The sequence below is a fragment of the Marmota marmota genome, unplaced genomic scaffold, assembly GCF_001458135.2.
Source record: "Marmota marmota marmota unplaced genomic scaffold, marMar, whole genome shotgun sequence".
NCBI classification, from domain to species: Eukaryota; Metazoa; Chordata; class Mammalia; order Rodentia; family Sciuridae; genus Marmota; species Marmota marmota.
The window spans coordinates 11,311,523-11,321,249 of record NW_025999943.1 but is presented as its reverse complement, the minus strand read 5'-3'; the positions used below and the strand labels follow the sequence as shown (position 1 = coordinate 11,321,249).

Sequence of the window (9,727 nt, the reverse complement as noted above, 5' to 3'; positions counted from 1 at the left end):
AAACCCACACCCTCTCACCTCCTTCTCTAACCCCCGCAAGCCCGCGCGCTGTCGCAGTCCCTCCCAATCCCCTCCCCCAAACAGCGTTTTTCCGCCCCGGGCGCCCAGCCACCCGCCCACCAGCTTCCCGTAGGCTGTACTGGCCTCTGGCGCGCCCGCCTTTACCCGATTGGTTACTGCATGTGTCACTCCGGGGCTTGGAGTCCACCATTGGCTGGTTTTCCTCAAGGCCGCGTCACGCCGCCTAGGTGGATTAGGGCCGAGTGCGGGGCGCTAGGATCTGTAAGGGTGTATGTCGCAGTCGGTTTTCCACCGCGGTTTACAGGGGTCCTAGGATGGCGGCGCTACCGCCCATGCCGGTTGCAGAAGGTGCGATTGTGACTGTAGTACCTGTGTCGGGTGCCGACAGATATGGTGAGTCACCTGAAGTCGAAGGAGAAGGAGTTGGAGTAGCGGGCGAAGAGAAGGACTCATCCACGAGAGGAGCGGAGGCCTTTGGGGACAGCGAGGAGGACGGGGAAGATGTTTTCGAGGTGGAGAAGATCCTGGACATGAAGACCGAGGGGGTATGTGGTAGGCGGCACGTGGAGGGGAAAATAGGCGTGAGGATCTGCACTGGGAGAAGCGTCGTGGCGTGAGGGTTTGGGCGAGGAAGATGGGGAGGGGTCCTGCATGAGGCTCTGGTTGCAGGGAGGACACGAAAGTGGGTCCAGACCTGAAGGGAAGGGTAGTGAGGATCGAGAAGGGAGTCCTGGCTTGAGGTTTGGTTAGGGAGGATGGGACTTGGATGGAGAGGGTGTGTGGAGCCGTTTGGGGAGGACTGGGAGGGATCCTGACCTGGTGGACAGTGCGGGAGAGTAGAAAGGGAGGGTGGGGAGCTCCGGGGCCCGGCAGGGGAGGACTACAGCTGGAAACACCAGCTATGCGGACACAAAACTGGAGGAGAGGAGGAACAAGCCCGTCTGAGCTAAACACAAGCATGAAATATCATGATAGAAAGCCGAATGATATCCCCGGACTCTTCGGGCCACGTTGGTGAAGGATGCTTCAGGAAGTTTTAAGTGTTCTTTTGGCAGAAGAGATAATGCAGTTTGGGATGTGATGGGTAAGGATCACAAGGGTGCAGATGACTGGTAAGACTTAATGTTGTCACCAGTATTCAGGTTCACGGGGCTGCTGCTGTGTGCTACAAAGGAGTGATAGTGAAAAATAATGCTGCTTTTCTTAGCCCATTATACATTCCATCGTCCCCGTGTTTTCTGAAACCAGAATCCATTCTCTGGCTTAAAATCTTAGGGAATTCCCAGTTGTCCTCGAATAAAACCCTAGTGTCACCAAGAGGGTGACATTGCAAACACCTTTTGTGCACTGAAGTTCTCCTAGCCTGGACTGTTATTTTTCATCTCTTGGTGATCCTTCTCATTCTTTCAAAGTTCATTTCTATTTAAAAGCCTTTTTTGACTGGGATTCCTGCAGAGTGAGGTGCTTTCTCATCTCTGCCTTTGTTCTTCCTTGTTTGGACCTCTGTTAAGGCATTTAAGGTATTATCCTTTATATGTTTTGTCTGTCCTGCTCTAGATTTTGGGCTTTTTAAATCTGGGGGATAGCTAGGCACAGTTGTGTTGCATGCCTGTAATCCCAGTGGCTAAGAAGCTGAGGCAGGAAGATCATTAGTTCAAAGCCAGCTTCAGCAACTGAGAAGTGCTAAGCACCTCAGCAGAGACTCTATCTCTAAATAAAATACCAAATAGGACTGGGGATGTGGCTCAGTGGTTGAATACCCCTGAGTTCAATCTCCGGTACCACACCCCCCAAAAAAAAAAAAAAAAATCTGGGGCATAGCCAGTGTGTAATCCCAGCATCTTAGGAGCCTGAGGCAGGAGGATTGCAAATTCAAAGTCAGCCTCAGCAATTTAGTGAGGCCCTCAGCAACTTAGGGAGACCCTGTTTCAAAATGAAAAATTAAAAGAGTTGGATATGTGGCTCAGTAGTTAAGCTCCCCTGTGTTCAATTCATGGCACATACACACACCCCATAAAGAAATTTGGGGAATATATGATTTTTATTAATCTTTGCTAGTTCAGTGTCTAGCATGTAAGTAACACATAGTATCTGCTTTGTGTGTATCAGATTTTTAAATGAGTGAATGAACCGTGGGCTTGGGGGAAGAAACACACTAGACAAAGGAAAGCATAGATAATAAGAAAATAACCTGTTTTAGTAGGTAGGTATGAGATGACCAAACACCTTACAGTCATATTCATCTTCTTGTCTGATATCTCCCATTTGTCATATGTTGCCTTTTGTTATTTTTTTTTTATCCATTCAGTCAGCATACATTTTCTGTCAACTACTGTGTGCCATGTTGTCCTGATGATATAGATATTATTTGGAGCATGCACAGAGGCTGACATTGGAAAGTTCTGTCCAGAGAATTGAAATCTAATATTATTAATATTATCATTGGTTGCAGTGAGTAAAGGTAGGATTTTTTTTTTTTCTTTTTCTCTTATTTTAGTGCTGGGAATTGAACCCGGGGCCTTGTGCATGGTAAGCCTGTGCTTTACCACTGAGATACTCCCAACCAAGATAGAAATATTTTTATGTATAATTTCCCCCAAACTATTGTGAGCACCTTAAGATGAGAGGAGGAGCCAATTTGAGACCGTTTTGGCTAATATTTGATATTAGGAGGGTAATATTTTCAGAAGTAAGATGACACATAGTTTTTTTTTTAAAGAGAGAGAGAGACAGACAGAGAATTTTTTAATATTTATTTTTCAGTTTTCGGCGGACACTACATCTTTATATTTATGTGGTGCTGAGGATCGAACCCAGCGCCCTGTGCATGCCAGGCGAGCACGTTACCTCTTGAGCCACATCCCCAGCCCAACACATAGTTTTTAATTTTGCCAATGTCAAAGAATTGTAGGCACTGTATTTTAAGTTTCATCTTTTAGTCTAAAGTAGATGAAACAAAGAAATGTAAAGGTGTAAGGTGGTGGAAGAGAGTTAGACTTTTTTTTTTTAAATATTTTTTTAGTTGTCAGTGAACCTTTATTTTATTTATTATATGTGATGCTGAGAATTGAACCCATTGTCTCACACATGCTAGGCAAGTGCTCTACCACTGAGCTAGAACCCCAGTCCCGAGAGAGACTTTAAAATGTAAAGTTGAGTTAAAATTCTAGTTCTTAAGACCTTGGATTTTTGGTGCTCTTGTGAATGAGTGGTGTATAAATTGAAAGGTATTAGTTCAACAGAACAGGAAGGTGGCAGTTTTATCTATTATTGCTAAGTGAGCTGGACCATTGGTCAGCCATCTACCTGTTGACAAACTTAAGGATCCTGAAAGTGGTTCATTAGGCCTTCTTATAGTCTAGATGTTCGAATTTAATCAGAAACCCAACTGAGTCACTTTTTGCTAATTTATACATTTTATATGTGTATATGTATGTGTGAGTGAGTCTAAACATGTGCGTGCACACTAGGGATCAAATCTAGGGCTTCACACATTCTAAGCAAGCACTGTACCACTGAACCAGACCCTCTATCCCTATGTGTAATTTTTTTGATTTTTGTGTCTTAGCCTCCCAAGTTACTAGGATTACAGGTGTGTACCACCATGGCCTGTTTATATGTATTATTTTTTTGATTGCTAACTGAATGTTTGAATAATCAATCTGAAAACTGGCCATATTCTCAGGAGGCAGAGGCAGGATGATTGCAAGTGGGAAGGCAGCCTGGGCAATTTAGTGAAACTCTGTCTCATTGGTAGCTCAATGATAAAACACCGCTGGGTACAATCCCCCAGGCCAAAAAGAAAAAAAAAGTTCCAATATGTTTATATGTATACTTCATTGCCACGTGTATGTTATTTATAACTTACTTAGAGTAATAGAGTAAACAAAGAATAAAAATTCTAATGTAAGAGCAGGAAAAGATGTCACTAAACATTTTAAATTGAGTTGGCATATTCTGTGAATTTATACACAGGATTTATCTATACAATTAAAATTGTATAGATAATTGTGGTACTGTATAAAGTGATGGAAGCAGATTGGGCACTCAAGGGAAATTAGGGATTGACTGAGCAGAGGGGTTGTAATTCCAGGAGAATGGAATAAAGTAAACTATTTGTCACTTTATTGGCCTGCAGACTTGTTTTATTTGACACACTGTTTTTTGTTGTTTTCTGAGATTGAAATTAGCTGCTAACATTTGCATTTCAGGAATTTTCACATTAAAAAAATTCTGTATGTGAGGCTTTTCTTAAAAATTGCAAATGGATGGGGCTGGGGTTGTGGCTCAGTGGTAGAGCGCTCACCTCGCACGTGAATGGCCCTGGGTTCAATCCTCAGCACCACATCAAAGAGTAAAATAGAGATATTGTGTTCAGTTACAACTAAAAAAATAAATATTTTTTTTAAAAATTGCAAATGGTAACAATCGGACTCTTACCCTCTACTTCATCTTGCTCCCCACAGTTCTACAATGCACTATTACTGCCTTCCAGACTTTATAATCCCTGCCAATTTCATTCATTTATTTAACTTCTGGAGAACGTAGAGAAGCTCTTGGGAAAAGGGAATGGTAAGAGATTGGAACAGTGCCAGACCACATGTAAAGCTTAATATGGACAACATTTTATGGATAAAATGGTTCTTCTTTTTTACACTTGCCCACACTCTGTGTGCCCACATTTTCTAATAAAAAATTTTAAATGAGGGCTGGGGTTGTGGCTCAATGGTAGAGCATTTGCCTGGCTTGTGTGAGGCACTGGGTTCGATCCTCAGCACCTCATAAAAACGAAAATAAAGATACTGTTTCCATCTACAACTAAAACAATATATTTTTTTAAATTTTCTTTTTCTTTTTAGAGAGAATTTTTAAATATTTATTTATTTATTTTTTTAGTTTTCAGGGGACACAACATCTTTGTATGTGGTGCTGAGGATCGAACCCGGGCCGCACACATGCCAGGCGAGCGCGCTACCCCTTAAGCCACATCCCCAGCCCCCTAAAACAATATTTAAAAAAAAAAGTTTTAAATGAGAATAAAGCACCTAAAATTTAAAGAATATATGTAATATAATTCAAAAATACCTTGGCTGATTTTTCTCTCAAGGAAATGGCTTGTTGAAATCCTTGTGATGAAAACTGGCTTGGAGGAATGGTATTAACACTGAATTTTGGGCTGGGGTTGTAGCTCAGTGGTAGAGCGCTCATCTGGCGCGTGCAGGGCCCTGGGTTCGATCCTCGGCACCACATTAAAAAAAAAAATTAATTAAAGATATTGTCAACTACAACTAAAAAATTAAAAAAACAAACACTGAATTTATATATTTAACCATATCCTTTCCTTTAGTTTATTGTCACCTGTACTTTTTGAGTTTTTAGAAAAATTGAATCTGACATGTTATGACATATGTCATGTTCTAGTTTCAGTTAAATTGAAATCATTTTTGCATAATAAACTGATACTTTTTCTGATATTTGTGGTATTTTTATATTATTTAGTAGATAAGGATTATTTTTTTAAATTTTACAACTAGTTCCAGAAATGCGTATTTTTTGGGCTGTCCTAGACATCCAGTCTATTGCAACACTTTACTACTAAACCATATTCCCAGCTCTGTCTGCATTTTTGTTCAATAATATGTTAGTGAGATTAATCTAAACTGTATGAGAGTTATTGTTTCTTTCATTTTCATTAGTGAACAGAATTCTAGTATATGAATGTATTAAAATCTGTCTGGGGGGGGCACTAGGAATTGAACTCAGGGGCTTTCTACCACTGAGCCATATCCATAGCCTTTTTTATTTTTTTATTTTGAGACAGGATCTCACTAAATTGCTGAGGCTGGCCTGGAACTTTAAATCCTCCTGCCTCAGTTTCCCAACTTTCTGGGATTACAGGTGTGTGCCACTGTGCCCAGCAAGATCTCTTTTCTACTACTATGGGTGGGCATTTGGACAATAGCTTTATTTTTATTGTTTATTGTTTTTTAATTTTTTTTATACCTTTATATTTACTTTTTTTTTTTTTTTTAACGTGATGTTGAGGATCATACCCAGGGCCTCACACATGCTGGGCAAGTGCACTACCACTGAGCTACAATTCCAGCCCCTGGGCAATGGTTTTTGACTGTTGTAATGCTAATATCATTGAACATGTCTCCTAGTATATTGTGCATGTACATTTCTCTTGGTATACAAACCTAGGAGTGGAATTTCTTGGTCATAGGTATATGTTTATCTTCAGCTTTAAGTGGAAACTGTTTTTGAATATGGTTGTACCAATTTACACTACCACCAGTGGTTGATGAAAATTTTAATTGTATAGTTATATTTTTAACTAGTAGCGGTGGGTATGTAATGGTATTTTCTAGTTTTTGTTTGTATTTTTATAGATCTTAACATTAGTAATCAATGTTGAAAATATTGAACATCTTCTCTTACATTTATTGTTCAGTTGATTTTCTTCTTTTATGGAGTACTTTTTCAAATCCCTTTTTTACCTGTTTCTTTTTTATTGATTTGTTGGAGACTTTTACATACTCTGAATTCAGTTCTTCCATGTTAAAAATCTTGTGTGTGTGTGTGTGTGTGTGTGTGTGTGTTGGGGGGTACAAAAGAGATTGAACCCAGGGCCTTGAGCATGCCAGGCAAGTGCTGTGTTGTTCAGCTATATTCCCAACCCCTAAATAGCTGGAATTTCAGGAATGCACCACCTTGTCTTTAAAAATAATAATAATAATAATTAGGAATGGGGTAGTGGCTCAGTGGTAGAGTGCTTGCGTAGCATGTGTGAGGCAGTGGGTTTGATTCTCAGCACCATAAATAAATAAATAAATAAATAAATGTCCACTGATAACTAAAATATATATATATATTTTAATTTCATTATTTTTTTATTTTTATTTTTGCATCCTCAATGGTAGCAGAGACCCTGTAGTTTAACAAACATTTGTTCAGATCAAATAAGTGGAAGAAATAGTCATTTACTCATCTGAGTCATACTTCCCTGTATAAGTCTTTCCCTGGGTCAACATATGGATCTAAATAAAACCTTGCTTAGGGGGAGGGAGGAGGAGAAGGAAAGAAGGTTCTGGGAAGGAGATTGAGCAACTAATGTTGCGTGCATGGACAATTAGAGCATTAAAAAAATCCCATTATGTACAACTATAATGCACTAATAAACTTTTTTTTTAAATTTTGCCTAGATTCTGACAAGATCAAGCACAATATAATTTCATATAAATTTAGTTAAAATGAGCCTCAGGGAGAGCAAATTCCACTTCATGAAGAGAAAGAATCCACCAGGTGTCTCATCAGGAGATTCAGCTTCAGTAATCGGCATTGTAGGGGTAGTCCGGCAAATTAGCCTGGTCAACCAGGACACAGATCCTCCAGTTTCTGTTGAAGCTGAGTAAGGTCGCCATCTCCTCATCACTCAATTTGAAGTCAAAGACCTGAAAGTTCTCGAGAATACGTTCTGGGGTCACAGACTTGGGGATCACCACCACATTCCTCTGGATATGGAACCGGATCAGAACCTGGGCCGGGGATTTTTTGTGCCTTGCAGCAATCTCCTTGATCTTAGGGTCCTCCAATAGTGAAGGGTCTTCTGGTTTAGCCCAAGGTCTATCTGGAGAGCCCAGGGGGCTGTAGGCTGTGACAGTGATGCCCTTAGAATGGCAGTATTGGATCAGTTTCTCCTGGGTGAGGTATGGGTGACACTCCACCTGGTTAGTCACTGGTTTATATTTGAGTCCAGGCTTATTCAAGATCTTTTCAATCTGGAAGTGGTTGAAGTTGGAAACACCAAGAGCTTTCACCAACCCCTCATCCACCAGCTCCTCCATGACCTCCCAGGCATCCAAGAATGTTTCTTTACTGATGAGGTTGTTGCCTTTATCATCTTTGGGGAATAAGTCCTTCCCAGCCTGAAATCCCTGGGGCCAATGAATAAGATAGACATCCAGATAGTCCAGTTTCAGATCCTTGAGGGTCTTCCGACAGGCTTCCTTCACAAGCTTCCTCTCAAAGAAGGTGCACCACAACTTGCTCACAATAAAGAGGTCCTCCCGCTTCACCACCTTCTCTTGGATCTTCTCTTGGATGGCTTCTCCCACCTCATTCTCATTCTGATAGACGTAGGCACAGTCTATGTGGCGATATCCTGCATCAATGGCCACCTTCACGGCTTCTTTGACTTTGTTTGGGGGAGACTTCCAGGTGCCCAGACCCAAAATGGGCCCTAAAATATATTTTTAAAAAAATTTTTTTAGTTGTAGATGGATGATACCTTTATTTTATTTATTTACTTGTATGTGATGCTGAGGTTGAATCCAGTGCTTCACGCTTGCTAATAAGCAAATGCACTACCACTGAGCTACAACCCCAGCCCCTATATATATATTTTTTTAAAAATAATTAATTTACTTTGTAGTGCTAGGGATGGAAACCTAGACCTTCCGGCTTGGTAGACAAGTGTTTTACCATGGAACCATACTACCCACCCCAAATCTTTCTTGTAGTAATATTTAATCTTAAGGCTTGATGTTGAGTACTTTTTGTGTCTTATTGAGAAATCTTTCTGTATCCTACATATTTTCTATGGTTTTCTTTTCTATGAGCTCTATTTTGCCTTTCACATTTTGTATTTATACTTAACTTAGAAATGATATTCTACATAGTATAATACAGGAGTCAGGTTTTATGAGGAAGTCCTTATTGCTGATTTTTAATAATGCCTTGGAAGTTGTAGGGTAAACATGTCAGTTTCCTTCCAGGGTGTTGTGAATATGAGGGATCTGCCAAATGTTCCCATGCTGAGGCGGAGGTGAAATGATTATGAGACCTGTGACCTGATCAGTGGATTAATCCATTTAGTCCATTATCTGGATTAATAATTTTACGGACTGACTGGGTGATAACTGTAGGCAGGTGGGATGTAGCTGGAGGAAGTAGGTCTCAGGGAGCATCCTTAGAAGGGTTCATCTTCTCTGAAACCCATTCCCCACCTTCCTCTGCTTCCTGGTTGCCTTGAGATGAGGCAGCTTTCCTCTGATCTACTCTTCCTCCAAAATGTTTTGCCTCATCACAGTCGCAGAGTGATGGAATCAGCTAACCATGGACTGAATCCATGATCCCCAAATAAACTTTTTATTTTCTAAGTTGTTCTTGTCAGGTATTGGTTACAGGGATGAAAAATGGATTAATACATGTGTTAAAAACTTTTGGGATTTTTATTAGGATTTGCATTGAATCTAGATATATTTAAGGTCAGTTTCTTTCAATAATCTTATACCTTTCTGGGTAGAAATCTTTATAACTTTTTTAAAATTTATTTTTAGTTGTTTGAGAAAGTATTCTTGTGTTGCTCAGGCTGGCCTAAAATTCTCTGTCCTCCTTCCCCAGCCTGTGGAGTAACTGGGATTATACAGGTGTGTTCTGCTGTATCTACCTCATATCATTTTGCCTTTTTTCCATTCTGGGAATTGAACCCAGGGGCCTTCTACCTCTGCATCACATCTCCAGCCCTTTCTATTGTTTATTTTGAGGCAGGATCTTGCTAAGTTTTTGATACTGGCCTCCAGCTTACCATTTTCCTAGCTACTGAGTAGCTAGGACTACAGGTGTGCGCCACCACTCCTGGCTTCTGTTTATCTTCATATATATATATATATATATATATATATATATATATATATATATATAT

At 40.3% G+C, this 9,727-nt stretch overlaps 2 protein-coding genes across 4 annotated transcripts in view; one reads left to right on the top strand and one right to left on the bottom strand.

Annotated features, from left to right (window-relative positions):
• Positions 1-229: 229 nt before the first annotated feature.
• Positions 230-9,727, top strand: part of Mphosph8 (M-phase phosphoprotein 8) — a 43,345-nt gene continuing 33,847 nt past the window's right edge. For 2 of the 3 annotated variants that reach the window (XM_048801452.1, XM_015499358.2), the window contains exon 1: positions 231-566. In XM_048801452.1, coding sequence (XP_048657409.1) covers positions 336-566 — 231 coding nt within the window. In that variant the 5' untranslated portion in view covers positions 231-335. Of the gene's footprint in view, positions 567-9,727 lie in introns of all 3 variants that reach the window. The other variant, XM_015499359.2, reaches the window with a different exon arrangement.
• LOC107153725 (aldo-keto reductase family 1 member B10-like) overlaps positions 7,189-9,727 on the bottom strand; it is a 6,719-nt gene continuing 4,180 nt past the window's right edge. Inside the window, exon 3 of the mRNA XM_015499297.2 lies at positions 7,189-7,748. Coding sequence (XP_015354783.1) covers positions 7,350-7,748 — 399 coding nt within the window. The 3' untranslated portion in view covers positions 7,189-7,349. The remainder of the gene's footprint in view (positions 7,749-9,727) is intronic.